General features: G+C 49.7%; 1 protein-coding gene across 9 annotated transcripts in view; it reads left to right on the top strand.

The window, feature by feature from the left end:
- LZTR1 (leucine zipper like transcription regulator 1) overlaps nucleotides 1-18,115 on the top strand; it is a 271,551-nt gene that overhangs the window by 178,938 nt on the left and 74,498 nt on the right. For 8 of the 9 annotated variants that reach the window (XR_005592029.1, XR_005592030.1, XM_039517962.1 and 5 more), the window contains 3 exons: nucleotides 2,775-2,870; nucleotides 16,656-16,839; nucleotides 17,569-17,738. Coding sequence is in view for 7 of the 9 variants with exons in the window: in XM_039517962.1 (XP_039373896.1) it covers nucleotides 2,775-2,870; nucleotides 16,656-16,839; nucleotides 17,569-17,738 (450 nt within the window). In the remaining 2 variants the exon portion in view is untranslated. The remainder of the gene's footprint in view (nucleotides 1-2,774; nucleotides 2,871-16,655; nucleotides 16,840-17,568; nucleotides 17,739-18,115) is intronic. The other variant, XM_039517960.1, reaches the window with a different exon arrangement.

Below are 18,115 nucleotides of genomic sequence, written 5' to 3'. Positions count from 1 at the left end.
TTTCAGGCTTGCCTGGGTTGTGTTTGATCCAGCTGCTCTTCATCCAAGAGCTGACCTCTTGTAAGTACTCTGACATCTCAGTAGTGGCAGTGGTTTCCTCAGTGGAGAGTAGATCTAAAGTTGGGGTTATCATATTGCTGACAGTCGAGCCCAGGATATCTCACTTTCTGAAGAGAGAGGGAGATGGTATGGGTCCCTGCTGGGGAAGAGGAGCAGTTTTCATCTCATTTCATCTCTGGGTTGTGCTAGAGAGGAACGATTGGAGCCAATGTAGTGTTGTACCATGTACTCTAGTTATGTTATATTAGCTATACCTTGTGGCCTACACCCAAGTATTAAAAAATAAATAATAATCAGTCCATCTTTTGGCTTCCTTTCCAGCCTTTAGAGAATTAGCTTGGTGTGTGTGTGTGTGTGTGTGTGTGTGTGTGTGTGTGTGTGTGTGTGTGTGTGTGTGTGTGTGTGTGTGTGTAAAACGGGGAGAGAGAATGCTTACTGAGGGAAAGCCAGGTCAAAGAGATGAGTTCTGTATTTAGTTCAGAATGAGATGAGGCCATGGGAACATAAGAATTGCCATTTTAGATTAGATTGGTGGTCCATGTAATCCGATAACCTGTCTCTGAAAGGGTGCATCCACACCACATTTTTCCTTCAGTGACGTGTAGTGCACATACCCGTGTAGCCCCCCCCCCACCACCACCACCACCCCAGCATGGGTCTAAATAGAAGTGTAGCTGGTGTGCAGAGTAAAGACATACCTAGATGGTACTTTACTCACCCAAGCTGTGTCTCCCCATCTACAATGCAGTTTTTAGCAGTGTAGTGTCCCACTGCTAGGAGTCCAGCAGCAGGGAAAGGCTCCAACAGGGGGAGGCATTAGGGGAAGGCTCCAGTAGCTCCCTGCTACTGGAGCCCTTCCCCCACCACAGAGAAGGACTCTGGCAGCTCTCTGTTTCTGCAACACTTCCCTGCCACAGGGAAAGGCTGTTATGACCCGCAGGTCTCAAACCCAGGCCTGCAAGATTCATGGGAGCAGCCATGCTCCAACCTTCCATCTGGCAGCTGGCTAGTAATAGCTTATCTGGGACTCAAAGCCCAGCCACAGTGTGAGGCTCTGCCCTTGAGGTCTGATTGGTGGAGTCCCAGAGTGGATGATTGGTGCTACTTAAACCAGAAGCAGGAACAGGAAGCTGTCTGAAGAACTGGGATGCACCCTATTCTGGACTGTGCACCTTGTGCTTCCTGCTCTGCTACCCATTCCAGCTACCTGCTATCCGATTCTGTTTCCATGGTTTGATTTCCTGGCATCCTGATCCGTCCTGTCATCTGACTTGTGATTCTCTTCCTCAAGTTTGTCTCCTGCCTCTGATCCCCTGGGTATTCTGACCCAGCCTGAGTCTGGTTCCTGACATGGGTTTCTGATCTCCATTTTGTCTCCTGCTTCTGACCTCCCAGTATCCTGGCCCAGCAAACTCTTGCCTCCTGTCTCATGATTGCGGTCTGGCTGCCCACAACCTGGCCATGACAAAGGCTCCAGTAGCAGGGAAAGGCTCTGGCAGAGGAGAGGTAGTGGGAAGAGGCTGAGCCTTTCTCCGCTGCCTTGCCTGAGTCTTTCACTGATACGTTTAGCTACACACCACAGGATGGATGCAGTGTTGCTCTTCACCTCACTACACACTGCCGAAAGTGGTGTGCAATGTAGACATAGCCACAGTGACCAGCACAGAAGAGATATTTGCATTTTCACAGCATATTTGTTGAAAAAGAAATAACTGTACAGTGGCTATGCCAGCCAACCCACAAAACTAGAGCACAAGGGGTCATCAATGGGGAAGATAATGTGATTCTGCTTCAGTAAGTGTACAGTATTCCGGTAAATTTGCAGACTGTCAGGAGAAGAGAACCTGTAAACTTAGAATCTGTAAGTCATTGAGACACGAATATGGAATCCCACTAAGCCATTTTGAGAGAGAAAGTGCTATGTAACAACTTAAGATAGATATGATAACTGTAGCTATATTGTGAAAAGTGATATTTAAGAACTCCAACTTCCAACCTAGTGAATACCTTCTGAAAGATAATGGTCAACAGTTTTCAGTATCATGCCTCAAGTTTCCTAAAAGCCATTTTTTAATTATTGAAATTAAAACATTTTTCAGATTTTTTAATGATGGAAAAAGCAATTTTGTTTCTTCTCCAATAATTAAAACAAAGACCAAACATGAAAGAAAAAAACTTCACTTTTTGGCCGAGAACAAGCATGAGAAATCTGAGCTCAAGAATAACTTTTTCAGAAAGCTAAAAGCACTTGAAAAGGCCACAAACTGCATTCCTATAAAAGCCTTTGCAGAGGATTCACAGAATGCTGTTAAATTGGTCCAAATATTAAGAGCAGCAGCAAACAAATGTTACTCTTATTTTGAAAAGAAAAAGACTCTAAACATCACATATAACTACAGGCAACAGATCCCATGGTCACTTAACATAGTTATCACCCTTCTCCTCGGGGCTTATGATGAAAGAATCTCCTCAAGCAATTTTACTAAGTGTTTTGTAGGAAGAGAGGGTGGAATTTTGCCCACGGTGTGTACAGTAGACACTAATGGTCCCTTTGTTTGCTATCACAGTATGTTCTAATAGTTACAGTAAAATTATCATACCCTGGACCCAAACCTGGAAGGAGTGAAGGACCCTCCACTCCCACTGTCTTCCAGGATTATGCTATTTGTGAGTCCACTTATAACATGTTGTGCTTTCACACTCATTACTGACAGAAGGAAGACCGAGTCCGGGGACATGCAGCCATTGTCACAGCTCGCTGTAAGTGGCTAAGGAAGAAAATTATACAGGCAAGGGAGAGATTGAAACAGGCAAGTATTTCACAGAAATAGTCTTACTTAAACTGGCCAAATTTGAAAACAATTAGCAGACAAAGAATGATAAAAAAAATTGAAAATAGACTGAGATTTCCTATCTGTGATATAGACTTGTAGGGCCAATGGAGCAGTGCAAGGAGTTTTAGACTGGGCTTAACCAGTCTGCAGGATTCCCTCAACAAAGGGCATTGGGGGTGTGTTGAGGCAGGCAATGGGCATGATGGAAAGGGGCTGATGTGTGATGCACTCCACTGATCCTGTACTGTCTGAGTGGTTCCTATCAGGCTTTTTAGCTGGTGCAAGTTGGAACATCCCTGGGGCTGCTTTAACTTGGGAGGAGCCGAAGTGGCCCCCAGACAACCCAGGCTTAAGGAAGGTGTAAAGCTGGCTTAGAGCAGGCCTGTTGCCAAGAGGAGGAACTAAGGGATGCTGCCTTCTCACTTGCTATTTATAACTGTCTCAGCCAGAGCTCCCAGCACTGAACAGGGTGTTGAGGGAAAATCTCGGCACATCTGCCATCCTGCCAGCAGTGGCTGCTGTGAGGCTGTGTCCCTTGCAAGGCAGCAGTCTCCACTCAATTTCTGCCACTGCTGTCTGCTGGAGACATCACCAGGGAGAACCAGATGCAGAGAAGGGGTCCACCAGGGGCAGAACTGCAGGAGGAGTCTGGGGAGCATGGGGAAAGGAGCTAAAGAAGCATCTGGAGGGGGACAAAGGGAGGTAGGGCAGAGGTAAGGGAGCAGAAGGAGCTGATGCTCAAGGGGCATAAGGACCTGCAAGCAGTGGGGGAAGAAAGATGATAGGGGTGCAGTGGGCTGAAAGCAGAGTAATGGGGAAAGAAGGGGAAGGCTGTGATCATGGATGAGGGGGTGAGAGTTGATACATTGACTTCATTAGGGTTAAAGTCAAAGAGAGCCCAAAGGAGATGGAAGATCAGAAGGGAGAAGGAGAAAAAAGGAAGGGAGACCAAAGGCTGGGTCCCTGGGTTGGGAGGGGATACCATAGGAACGAGGAGGGTAACCCCTTGTAATTTGGGGAGAGATTCCAGTGAGAGGTTGGAAAGACCCTGAGGATCCCAGAACTGTTGGGAGTGACTCCAGGGAAGACAGAGAGAAGAGGAGGACCTGCAGGGTAGTGATGTTGGGATTTCAACAAAGGGAGACACAATAGTGGGGATTACTCGAGGGAAGAGAAGAGGGTTCCCAGGAGAGTTGGGATAAGAGACTGCAGGAAGTAGGGAAAGAGCCTAGGAGACACAGAAGGGAGGAGAGAGTTCGTACATCCAAAGAGGGATAGAAAGATAGGGACTGCAGAGCAGGAAGACAGTGAGGCTGAGTATTGGAGCTAGTAGAGGGAAAAGAGAAGGGAGGAGGTCTGGGTGGAGGGAGAGATTCAGGTTCCATCTCTTTTTACATAGCCTCAGTCACCTTGTACCTAATCACCTCCCAGGCATTTAAAATCATCCTGTCTGCAAGGTCATCACTAAGTATATCTGGGGAGGACCAACTCCCTTTCACACAGTTTCCACAAACCAGCTCCGACCACTCTGTATGGTTCTTTCCTCTGAAGCCCAGTACTGGCAGAAAGCTGACCTGCTGCACTAACTCTGCAGCTAGTAGCAAATTCTAGTCTGTTCTACTCCTGCTGGCTGCCCATTACACTATGAAGTGGGGGCAGGAAAAGAGATGCCAAGGAGCAGCAGTCCTCTCCTCTCTGCCCATGGCAAGGTCCCCCAGGGTATATGAGGCAGGAGAAGGGAGATATATGCACAAGAGGTGTAGGAGTAAGCTTGATACACAGTCAACGTATCACATGTTAAGTAGATTACAAAATGGCTAACTGATAGATCTCAAAGTAGTTGTTAATGAGGAATCACCATTAGGGTTGTTTCTAGTGTGGTCCCTCAGGGATCGTTTTTGTGGCAAATACTATTCAATATCTTTATCAATGATCTGTATGAAAATATAAAATTGCTAGTAAAGAGACAGACTGGTGAAATGGTAATGATAGGGACAGGTCAGTTCTACAGAGAGACCTGGATTGCTTAGTAAACTGGGTACAGTCAAACAGTGTGCATTTTAATAGGTCACACAATTATAGACCCTGTCTTTTGGAAAGCAGTAACTCAGAAAATTACTTAGGAGTCATGGTGGATAATCAGTTGAACATGAGTTCCCAGCATAATGCTGTGGCTCTGAGGGCTAATGCAATCTTTGGATGTGTAAACAAAGGAAATACTGAGTAAGGAGGAGTTATAATCTCTGTGTACTGTGTTGGTGAGATCATTACTGAAATATAATGTCAAGTTCTGGTGTCCAAAACTCAAAAAGGATCTTGGAAGGGGGAAAAGGACTCAGAATGGAGCTACAGCTATGATTTGTGCAACATAAAAGGCTGAAGAAGCTCAATCTATTCATCTTTTATTTATTATTTTAAGAGGCAACTTGATCACAGTATCATCAGAAATCTCCCTGTACAGGGAGATGGCTCTGTAATCTAGCAGAAAAAGACAAAACAAGATCCAATAGCTGGAAGCTGATGCTAGACAAATTCAGACTGGAAATAAGGTGCACTTGTTTATCAGTAAGGTGAAACAATCATTGGAACAACTTATTTAGAGATGTGATAGAGTATCTGTCACATGAAGTTTTAAAATCTAGATTGGATGTCTTTTTTTTAAGAGAGATGCCCTAGTTCAAGCACAAGTTCTCTTTTGAATGCTTGTCCATATTCCTATTTATGGGGCACATGCACCTGAGTTTGGAGTCTTTTGGCCAGCAGCATCCATTATGACCATACTGTGACAAAGTTCCTCCTCTACCTTGATGGGTCCTGTGCTTATTGGTGGATTTGCTCGCCTCACAGTTTTACCCTGTGGGTCAGGAAACAGTCCAGAGACCTTCCCCTCTGGTAGAAGCCACAGTTCAGGTCAATTCCTCCTGTGTTTGATCAGGAGTTGGGAGGTTTGGGGGGAACCCAGGCCTGCCCTCTACTCTGGGTTCCAGCCCAGGGCCCTGTGGACTGCAGCTGTCTAGAGTGCCTTCTGGTACAGTTGCTTGACAGCTACAACTCCCTGGACTACTTCCCCATGGCCTCTTCCCAACACCTTCTTTGTCCTCACCACCAGACCTTCCTCCTGATGTCTGATAACATTTGTACTTCTCAGTCCTCCAGCAGTATGCCTCTTACTCCCAGTTCCCCTCACACACTTCCTCTCCTCTGGCTCCCCCTGGCCTGACTGGAGTGATCCCTTTTATAGCATCAGAGGGACCTTAATTAGAGTCAGGTGCTTAACTGCCTCACCTGACTCTTAGCAGGTTAATTGGAGTCAGGTGTTCTCATTAGCCTGGAGCAGCCCCTGCTCTGGTCACGCAAGGAACAGAAAACTGCTTATCCAGTGGCCAGTATATCTCCCTTCTACTACTCTGGGGTTCCCAACTAGCCTGGGTCTATCACAATACATATACCCTGGGTGACTTTGTAGCCTGCACCAAGGGCACAAAAAGGTGGAGCAGGGCAACCACCACTTGGTTCCTCTCACCATCTTCAAGGCAGAGCTGCTCATTGTCCATTCTATTAGGCAGTGCTGTCTTTCTTACAGTGTGTGTGTATGTGTTCCCACTTCCCAGCTATTTCCCAGTTAGTTAAGTTAGTATAGTTAATTAGGTAGTTTGCCCGTTGGCACTGTTAGTGAAATTCTGATAAGTTTCCTTTCACCAGGAAAATGTATTTTCCTTCCCTGGTACGGGGACGGCTAATGGTAAGCTCCCCAGATTTAAATACTTCCCCTTGTTCGAGGATGCTCTGCCTGTTAATGATGGGCACACAAGATGTTTGTTTTGCTTGAGAGAATTTCACAATCATTGGGAATGTTTGTATGTCCACTTCCAAGAGGACATTGAGATCTAGGGACACCTGTCTTCAGCTGTTTCTAATGGACAGATCCATGAGACCGGCTTCAGACCTCCCTACATGACCTGCCTGGCTCTAGAAGCACTCCTAGCTTGGGATCTAGTGCATTACAAGCCCCATTAGCTAAGGCTTCTGCTTTAAAGTCTGGTAAATCTGACACACTCCTCATGAAGAAGGGACAGGGTATGGAGAAAACAAGAGCTAGTTCTTCTTTGAGTGCTTACTCATATCATTCCACATTAGGTGTGTGTGCTCGCCACATGCATTGATGCCGGAAGTTTTTCCCTCAGCAGTATCTGTAGGAGAGAGGCTCTGGCACTCTTTGGACTGGCGCCTGTATGGCATGGTGTAAGGGGCGCCGCTGGCAATGGTGCACGAAATGTTCGCTGCTCTTACTAGTGTTGCTTAGTCTTCATTTGTATGAACTAGAGTTCTTGTAAAGTTAGTGTACATAATTAGTAATTGAGTTAGTTAGCCCAGCAGTAGTTAGAGTTTTGTTAGTCCCATTGGGGACTTAGCCAGGGGACAGGGCATGCCCCGATCCCCAGGCTATAAGCCCTGCGATCACTGCAAATGGCCCATGCCCATGAGCGAGCAGCATAGTAGCTGTCTCAGGTACCTTGGTGAAGGACACATAAGTGATAAGTGCCAAATCTGCAAGTCCTTTAAACCTAGGACCAAGAAAGAGCTTGAGATCAGACTCACTCTTGATGGAGTCGGCGCTCACTCCAGCTCTGGAACAAAGGTCAAACTTGGCACCCAGCACCATGGCATTGGTGTGTAGTACCCCACTGGTGCCGTCAATGAGCCAGCACTGATCCCCATCCATGGCCCCAGCCAAGAAGTTGAAGAAAGCTGGTAGGGAACTGTCTCCTACTCCCTGCAAGGGGAAAGACAGGGCTGGGGGCGAGCTAAGACCCGCAATGGGTGGCTCATCACCCCTGTCAGGAAGTCAGGCCTCAGCTCACGTCGAGCGATGCAGCCCACCCCGTTCCTTGCCTGGAAGCCAGAGGTGAGCCTTCATCAGCTTCAGGTGCCTTTGACGTCTGAAGGGCTCCAAGCTGCGCAGGAAATCCTGATGCTCCCGGTACCGCCCACACTGGCCCTGGCATGCCCAGACCTCAGGGTAAGCCTGCCTTGGGACCTTTCTGTCCATCCTCGCCTCAGCGGTACTGCTCCCCATCGTGGGGGACATCCCGCCACCGTTCACCTGCTTGAAGCCATCATGCCTTGGATTTAGGGAGGCAAATGCTTTGGAGCCCGCTACAGTCACTGGACCTTGGGCACCAGCAGAGGGATTTGAGGCGGACTTCGCCGGTTATCTGGCGCAGACCTACGGAGGTACGCGCGCCTTAACAGGAATGTTGGGACTGGCCCTTTGCATCACTGGAAAGCCGTAACAGATCCCGTGAACAATCGGAAGACCGCAGCTGTGGGCACTGCCAACGTTCCCCAAGACAGGTGTCACCATATGGGGGGAGATCCCCCAGGTGCCTGACCTATGATATCTGCAGGTCCTGGTTCCTGTCCCGGTACTGGTCTCGAAGCACGAGGCGTGGATTGCCAGTTTCCTTGTGGCGGATCTGATGAGCGCCGCCAGGCACCAAGATCCCCACGAAAGTGCATGTCCTGCATGGACCGGTCCTCCTCTAGATGTGAACGTGATTATCACCAAGCACAGAGTCGCCGCTCCAGTGGGTCTGGGTCACTGGGTAGCAATCGCTCCACATATGGCTCTGGTATGGAGCAAGGCTCCAAATTGGCGGGGCAGCCTCCCAGACCCTCAGTGCTGCCTGCATCATCGCTAGTGAAACCTGCCCCGTGGCCCCAGGCCCCATGGACGGGCCTGTGGTACCCCCGGCACCCATGGGGGTTCACCCAGCCCTCTCAGCCTGCCCGCTCGGCATCAGGAGCCTCAGACAGGCCTGTGGCATCAATGACCCAACCCCCTCCGGTGCCTGAGGCCCCGGGGGATAAGACCCCGCAAGTCCATGTAGACCAAGGGGAATGGCAACCAGTGGTGGTTGTGGAACCCGTGGTACCGGCCGCTTCCTCGTTGTCACCGAACAAGACCATCACGGAGCCCCCTCACCTAGTTCCTCCAGATGACACTAAGGCACACCAGGAGTTGTTAAAGAGGGACGCACCCAAGCTTGGCCTGCAGGCAGAGGCTGCAGGAAGTAGGGAAAGAGCCTAGGAGACACAGAAGGGAGGGAAGAGTTCGTACATCCAAAGAGGGATAGAGAGATAGGGACTGCAGAGCAGGAAGACAGTGAGGCTGAGTATTGGAGCTAGTAGAGGGAAAAGAGAAGGGAGGAGGTCTGGGTGGAGGGAAAGATTCAGGTTCCATCTCTTTTTACATAGCCTCAGTCACCTGATCCTCTCTAGGTTGTCCTCTGAGGCTCAGCAGTTGATTCAAGCCAGGCCCTGTTTGTGGTGCAGATGGACAACAAGTTACATGGGCTGAAGGACTCCCGAACCACCCTAAAAACCCTGGGGCTCTACGTTCCGGGCCCAGCACATACCGTATTTTTCCATGTATAAGACTATACTTTTTCCTAAAATCGTTAGACTAAAAATTGAGGGTCGTCTTATACACGGAAGTAAGCTGAGGAGAGAACCGCGCGGTTGCGAAACTGCCCATACCCAGTGATGAGCTGCCAAAATCCCAACCCCTATCCACCCCCCCACCCCCGAACTCCCCTGCCCTCTCTCCAACACCCCCTCCCTGCCCCCTTACCGCCTGGACGTGGCTGGCGGCGCTACAGTCCGGCCGCGGCTGGAGCTGGGAGCCCGGGACGCGGGGCCGGGGCAGGAGTTGCGCGGCCGGAGCCCGGAGCCGGAGGATGTGGCGGGAGCCGAAGGGCCGCGGCCAGAGCCACGCAGCCAGAGCTGGAGCCGGGCAGCCGGGGCTGCCCCCACGCCCGGACCCGCACTGCCAGAGCCCGGCCGCGTGGCAAAAGAGCAGGAGCCGGGCGGCTGGAGCAACGGGGCCAGGCAGTGTCCGGAGCCGGGCAGCCGGGTAGGTGGGGTCACAGCCGCCGCAGTGCCCGGACCCGCACTACCGGAGCCGGGGACGCGGGCCCGGGGCAGGAGTTGGGCAGCCGGGGACGCGGGGCCAGGGACCCAGAGCCGGGCGGCCGGGGAAGCGGGGCCGGGGACGCGGAGCCGGGCGGCCGGGGACGTGGGGCCGGGGACCCGGAGCCGGGCGACCGGGACGTGGGGCCGGGCAGCTGTGCCGGGTGGCCGGGACGCGGCCGGGCTGGAGCCGGGCGGCCGGAAGCGGGGCGGGGCTGGAGCCGGGCGGCCGGGACGCGGGCCGGGAGCTGGGCAGCCGGGACGCGGGGCCGGGCCGGAGCTAGACAGCCGGGACGCGGGCAGGAGTCCCGGGGCCGGGCCAGGTGGCTGGGGACGTGGGGCTGGGGCCGGAGCCAGGCGGCCGGGGACGCGGGGCTGGGGCTGGGGCTGGGGCTGGGGCCAGAGCCAGGCGGCCGGGGAAGCGGGGCCGGGGCCGGAGCCAGGCCGCCGGGGACGCGGGGACGCAGGGCCGGGGACCCAGAGGAGGAGTCACGGGGCCGGGCGGCCGGGGACGCGGGGCCGGGGCTGGAGCCGGGCGGCTGGGGACGCGGGAATGGGCGGCCGTGCCGGGTGGCCGGGGACGTGGGGCAGGAGTCGGGCGGCCGGGGACGCAGGGCCGGGGCAGGAGTAATGCGGCCGGGGACGCGGGGCCGGACCTGGGCGGCCGGGGAGGGACGTGGCAGGAGCCGGGCAGGGCCGGGGCCGGAGACCAGCCGGGGCGCCCGGCCCTCCTCGTTCCCTCTTCCCCTACCTCGGCGTCCTCTTCCTGGGCCTGAGCAGCAAAGTCAGGGGGGGACACCTGCAGCACGGCCGGAGCGGCAAACCAAAAAAAAAAAATGGCCGTGCTGCCCTAGGATTGGGTGGAATGCCACCCCATAGAATATGCCGCCCCAAGCACCAGCTTGCTCAGCTGGTGCCTGGAGCTGGCCCTGACAATCACTAACCTCCAATCAGGAGGGAAACTGGTAGCTTGTCTCTGCAAACAGGCTTCCTCCAATCAGGAGCCTTATGTAACTGAGGTCAGCTGATGCTGAACAAACCAATTGGAACACATCCCGTTGGAGGTGGAGAGCGCGTAGGCAGTGCGTAGATGTGACAGAGACCGGTAATGTCGGAGCGTTCTGAGCCCATAAAGATGTCAGAAAATAAAAAAATAAATAAGCGAATGTCTTACTCTACAAAATTCAAACTGAATGTAATCAGTTATGCAAAAGAGCACGGAAATAGAGCTGCAGAGAGACAGTTTGGACCTCCTCCCACTGAGTGTATGATCAGACAGTGGAGAAAACAGGAAGAACAACTCCTTAAGATGCCAAAAAAGAAGAAGGCCTTAAGAGGAAAACCAGCAAAATGGCCAAACTTGGAGCAGAGGCTTAAGACTTGGATTATGGAGCAGCGCCAGAGTGGCTTATGTGTGTCAACCAAGCTTATTCAATATCAGGCAAGAATGTTTGCAAGCGAAATGAAGATTGTTGATTTTACAGGAAAGGCAAAATGGTGCTTCAATTTCATGAGGAGAGAAGGGTTGGCCGTGAGAGCACGAACAAAGTTAGCACAGAAAATGCCACCAGTTTATGAGGATAAAATCCAACAGTTTCAGTCCTATGTCATACAACTTCGGAAAAAATATGATTTTGAACCAAGTCAGATTGCAAACATGGATGAGGTGCCTCTCAATTTTGATGTGCCTTCCAATAGAACTGTTGATGTGAAAGGAATCAAAACAGTGGCAATCAAAACAAGTGGCCATGAAAAGACACACTATACTGCTGTGCTTTCATGCTGTGCAGATGGTACTAAACTGCCTCCTATGCTTATTTTTAAGAGGAAAACATATCCTAAAGAGACCATACCACCTGACATTATTGTGCAAGTTCATGAGAAGGGATGGATGAATGAAGACATTATGGCCATTTGGTTTGCAAAGGTTTGGTCCAGAAGACCTGGAGGGCTCTTAAAGAAGCCAGCTCTACTTGTCTTTGATCAGTTCCGAGCACATTTAACAGAAAAGACAAAAAGGGTTGCATCGGATTTGCGAACACAGCTAGCAGTTATTCCTGGTGGACTTACAGGTCAGCTACAGCCACTAGATGTTTCAATCAACAAGCCATTTAAAGCCCTGATGAGAGAAGAATGGAGTAGATGGATTCAAAAAGCAGGTGGTAACTTGACACCGACAGGAAGAGTGAAAAAACCAACCATTACTGAGGTTAGCAATTGGGTTCTAAACTCATGGTATGGCGTCAAACAAAAGGTGATTGTGAAGTGCTTCAAGAAATGTGGAATCAGCAATGCCATGGACGGAACTGAGGATGATCTCATATATATAGACAGTGACTCAGTAGACAGCAGTGATGCAATAGAAGTTGAAGAAACTGATATGTTCGAAACTAATAGTGATGAAGAAGAAGCAGTGATGCAATAGAGGTTGAATAAAGTGATTTGCTCAAAGCTAAGTGTGATGCATAATATCATAGTACTGGTATGTAAATGTTGCCTAATTACTAAATAAAAATGTGTTCTATGTTTAAAATATTGATTTCTGAATTTTGGGTTAGAAAAGTGGGGGTGTCTTATACATGGGGGTGTCTTATACACAGAAAAATACGGTAAATGGTTCAAACCGCAACTTCCTCAGGGGCAAGAGAGCCAGCCCCGGCAGCACCCACCATACAAAAAGCCTAAGGGCTACAGATGGTGCACGAGCCACCCACCCCCACTCTCTGCCTAGTCAGACTTGACCTGCTCCAACCAAGGAACTAAAAAGTCGTTTTGAGGGTGCACCCAGGGGCAACCTACCAGTCTGTTTCCTGGATCCTATTTTCCCAATTTTTTGCAATCGCCTTTCCTCTCAGCATGGTCAGTGATAACTTCGGACCGCTGGGTCCTCAGTACAGTGACTCACAGCTACACCCTCCAATTTATTTCCACCCCTCCCCACCCCTTTTCAGGGACCCTTCTCATGAGAATCTTCTCAAGCAGGATGTTCAGAAGCTCTCACAGCAGGGGGCGGTGGAGGAGGTCCCGCCTCCTTACTGGAACACAGGTTTCTGTTCCCAGTATTTTCTGATCTCAAAGGCCAAGGGTGGTCTCCGTCCCATCCTGGATCTGCGAGACCTCAACAGATACCTAAGGAAGCTAAAGTTTTGCATGTTCTCCCTGGCCTCCATTATCCCCTCCCTGGATCTGGGAGACTGGTATGCCACCCTCGACCTGAAAGACTCATACGTTTACCTAGCGATCATCCCAGGACACAGACGCTTTCTCTGTTTTACGGTTGGCTCAGCCCACTACCAGTTTGCGGCCTTCCATTTGGCCTGGCTACAGCACCAGGGGTGTTCACCAAGTGTATGGCGGTAGTTGTGGCCTACCTCAGGCATCGGGGTATCCAGATTTACACGTACCTCGATGACTGGTTGGTCAAAGGCAGCTCCAAGGCTCAGGTTGAACGCGATGTCACTACACTACAAGCCATGTGCTGCTCCTTGGGACTACTGGTCAGCCACAAAAAGTCCACGTTATTTCCAGTTCAAATGATAGAATTCATCCGGGCTGTGCTCGACTCAACCCGGGCAACAGTGTTCCTGCCATTAGACAGGTTTCAGGACCTGACGGACCTCATCGTGGAAGTGTCTGTATTTCCCCTGACAATGGCCAGAGTGTGCCTGTACCTACTAGGCCACATGGCAGCTTGCACATACATGGTCTACCATGCCAGGCTCCGCATGCGGCCCCTGCAGCAATGGCTGGCGTAGACCTATTCCCAATCCAGGGGCCACCTGGAAAACACCATAACCATTCCTCTGGTGGTTCTCACCTTGCTGTGTTGGTGGACTGATTGCAAGAAGGTCCTGGAAGGAGTCCCGTTTGACAGTCCCACTCCATCTGTTGCGCTAATGTCGGATGCTTCAGACCTCAGTTGGGGGATGCACCTCGGACATCTCCGGACCCAGGGGATGTGGACCCTGGAGGAAACAATGTTACACATAAATGTCAAGTTGCTCAGAGTGGTCTGGCTGGCCTGCGGGGTTTTCCTGCCACACCTGTGGTGTGAATCCTGACAGACAATTTGGCCTCAGTGTTCTAGGAGCGCACTCTCATGCCTGCCAGTCCCTCCCTGGAACCTTAATCTGGTCCTTTCCAAGCTTATGGAAAGCCCCTGGTCTCTTGCTCTCTCCTTCACCTCTCCTGGAAGATGGCGGTCCTGGTGGCCATTACGTCGGCAAGGAGGGTGTCCGAGTTGAGGGCCCTAACCTCGGAACCTCCTTATGCAATTTTTTATAAGGACAAAGTGCATCTCAGGCCACGCCCTAAATTCCTTCCTAAGATTTCCCACAATTTCATATGGGACAGGACATTTGTTTGCCAGTACTCTTTCCTAAACCACACACGGACCCGAGTCACCGTAGCCTGCACACTCTGGATGTCCGAAGGGCCCTGGCGTTGTATTTGGAGGAAACTAAACCTTTCCGCAAGTCAACGCAGTTGTTTGTCACCATAGTCGATAGAATGAAAGGGCTTCTGGTCTCAGCGCCACATATATCATCGTGGATTGCGGACTGCATCCGCACGTGCTACGAACTCGCCAAGGTTCCAGCCCCAGCGATCACGGCTCACTCGACGAGGGCACAAGCGTCCTCAACAGCTTTCCTGGCTCACGTCCCAATCCAGGAGATCTGTAAAGCAGCCACCTGGTCATTAGTGCACACATTCACAGCCTACTACACAGTCAACCAGCAGGGCTGTTCTTCAATCAATTGCTCCATGACTCCTACCCTCCTCCTATGGTAAGCTTATGAGTCACCTAATGTGGAATGGACGTGAACAAGCACTCAAAGAAGAAAAAATGGTTGCCTATCTTTCGTAACTGTTGTTCTTCAAGATGTGTTGTTCATGTCCATTACACTTCCCACCCTTCTTCCCCTCTGTCGGAGTCTCTGGCAAGAAGGAACTGAAGGGGGGTCAGGTTGGCAGGGGTATATATGCACCAGCATAGAGGCGCCACTGTAGAGGCGCCCCTGCTGACCTGATGGGAACCACTAAGGGAAACGTTTCTGAGGTCCATGCACGCAGTGCGTGCACTCCTAATGTGGAATGGACGTGAACAACATGTCTCGAAGAACAACAATTACAAAAGGTAGGTAACTATTTTTTTAGGACACTAAAATCAATCAGGTTATTAAAAAAGAACTTTATTATAAAGAAAAAAGTAAAAGAATCACACCTGCAAAATCAGGATGGAAGGTAACTTTACTGGGTAATAAAAATATCTAAAACACAGAGGACTCCCCTCTGGCCTCAGCTTCACAGTTACAAAAACAGAAATAAAACTACCTTTGTAGCATAGGAAAATTCACAAGCCAAAACAAAAGATAACCTAACGCATTTCCTTGCCTTACTTGCATCTAAAATTTCAGAAATCGTATCATTCCAGGTTTGTTTTCAGGAGATGTACCTGCTTGGTCTCTCCATCCATCCGGAAACGGAACAAACAAAGAGAGCCACAAACAAATTCTCTCCCCCACTTTCCCCGTCTCCAGATTTGAAAATATCGTCTTTCCTCATTGGTCCTTCTGGTCAGGTGCCAACTAGGTGATTTGAGCTACTTAACCCCTTACAGGTAAAGCGATTCAGTACAGCTGCCAAGGAGGGATCTTATGCTACCCTTTTCTTTATATTTATGACAGAGCTGGTGCGGGATAGGTATGCCCTGTCACAAGGAGCTTCATAGATCATAAAACAATAGGGTTAGAAAGGAGCGCTGCCAAGGAGGGATCTTATGCTACCCTTTTCTTTATATTTATGACAGAGCTGGTGCGGGATAGGTATGCCCTGTCACAAGGAGCTTCATAGATCATAAAACAATAGGGTTAGAAAGGAGCGCAAGGGTCATCTAGTCCAACCCATTGCTAAGATGCAGGATTTGTTCTGTCTAAACCATCCAAGACAGATGGCTATCCAGCCTCCTTTTGGACACCTCTGGTGAAGGAGATTCCACGAGCTTCCAGTAGCTTCAGCCAGGCGCTCACTTCTGGTGTGACCAGTGCTTCTGCAGGGAAGTGAAACGATCAGTCTGAGAATGTCTGGATTGTCTGTAGCGCTTTGGGTTCCCAGGTCAGCACCAGGATGAGAGGGTAGGCTTTGTATGTCTGTTATGCTGAGATTGATAAGGGACAGATTGGCCAGGCAAGCTGGTTAAAGCAATCCCAGGGCTGCACTAACTTGCACCCCCTGCTGCCTTAGCCCTAATGGACATTGTGGTAGCTGGGAATCATCAGGGTGCAGGACTGTCTCAACCACGCCTTCCCCTGCCTCTGATCTCTGAGATGCCTCCTGTGCCAGAGGATCCAAAGCTGTGGTGCTGTCTCTGTGTCTGTCATGGGGGCCTGCTGTACCAGAGCAGTTTACTTGGAGGCCTTGCAGCCACTTTGCCCAGTGTACATGCAGTTGTGTACAGAGCGCAGAGGAGACTTTCCAGCACCCTATGGACCTCTTTGGAGGGAAAATGGTATACTTCATTGCTGAGCTCCATGGCTGAGGCTCTCTTTATTTTGAAATGCAGGGAAATTCAAGATAAATGTCACAAAACCAGTTCAGGGCATGAAGGGACCCAACTCCACAGCACATCTCCAGGAAGTACAATGCAAACCCCCATGTATCACATCATAGTCTCACAAATGCACACCAACAAACACAGTTTGTTCCTGGCAAACCAGCCCTTCTCAACCCCAGTCCCAGGGACACACCCAGACCTTTGCTTCTTTGTTTACTGTTTTTCTATCCCATTAGAAATCTAAGCAAGAGATTGAAGAAGAGGGACAAGCACTGTCCCAGAACGAGGGGATTTGTGGCAATGTCAAGCTGTGCTGCCTGCAACCCCTGCTGGAAGTGACAATCCGAGAAGCTGAAGCTCAGCCCTTTGAGGTGCTCATGCAGTTCCTGTACACAGATAAAATAAAATACCCACGCAAAGGTAGGACAGCAGGAGGAGGACTCTGCAAACCAAACCTGGCCCACAGGGGCTTTTTTTAAAAAATATGAAAATTGAATATTAGCAATTTGTGAGCAAATCTTTATATTTATCACTGATGCACCCGCTGCTGGAATTCTGTGTCCAGTTCTGTTGTCCACAGCTCAAGAAAGATATTGAAAAATCAAAGAGGGTTCAGAGAAGAGCCACAAGAATTCTTAAAGGATTTGAAAACATGATATGTAGTCAGAGTCAAGGAGCTCATTCTATTTATCTTAACAAAGGGAAGGTTAAGGAGTGCCTTGATTACAGTCTATAAGAATTACATAGAGAAAAATGTTTAATAATGGACTTTTCAGTCTACCAGAGAAAGGTATAACACAGTGCAATGGCTGCAAGTTGAGCTAGACAAAGTCAGACAGGAATAAGGCATACATATTTAACCGAGTAATTAACCATTAATCACTGACCATTTTAAAATCAAGATGGGATGGTTTCCTAAAAATCTCCCTTAGGAACTATTCTGGGGAAGCTCTGTGACTGTGTTAAACAGGAGATCAGAGTAGATGATCATAATGGTAATCTCCCTTAGTTCTGCTATCCTAATTACTCGAGATGGCATCAGAAATTGGGTTGAGTAAATTTCTGACCTCACTGGACATCTCTGAAGAACCTTATATTAGAAGCTCTCTAGAGCTGTGGAATGACACTGTTTCCCTTTGTGATGTACAGGTCATGTGCAGGATGTACTGCTTATCATGGATGTGTACAAACTAGCTCTGAATTTCAAGCTCTCGCGACTGGAACAGCTCTGCCTCCAGTATATTGAAGCATCTGTAGATCTACAGAATGTGCTCATTGTGTGTGAAAATGCTAACAAGCTTCAACTGGATCAACTAAAGGTAAACACTGAATTTCACTAACAAGGTTACTGATAAAAAATTAAGAATTAAAGCTCAGTATAGTCAATGTAGACATTGACTCATGGACTAAACATATTATCATGTTGTTTTGTGGGTTTTAAGGCTTTGAAGTTGACATTGAAATTGGAGGTAGCAACTTAAACTTCCACCTGGGGCTCAGCACCAGCATTAAATTAGATTCCCTTCCTCCCTCTTCCTATGCCTTTAAGGCTTGGTCTACATTACAGAGTTTGGTTGACCTAGGGCAGCATATGTTGACCTAACTCTGTAAGCGTCTACACTAAAATGTAGCTCCCACCAATATAAGTCACCCACTACAGCGACCTAATAACTCCACCTCTGCGAGAGGTGTAGGT

Source organism: Mauremys reevesii, unplaced genomic scaffold, assembly GCF_016161935.1.
Source record: "Mauremys reevesii isolate NIE-2019 unplaced genomic scaffold, ASM1616193v1 Contig2, whole genome shotgun sequence".
Lineage (NCBI taxonomy): Eukaryota > Metazoa > Chordata > Testudines > Geoemydidae > Mauremys > Mauremys reevesii.
Note: the sequence above shows the minus strand (reverse complement) of the source record. Positions and strands in the feature narration are given on the sequence as shown.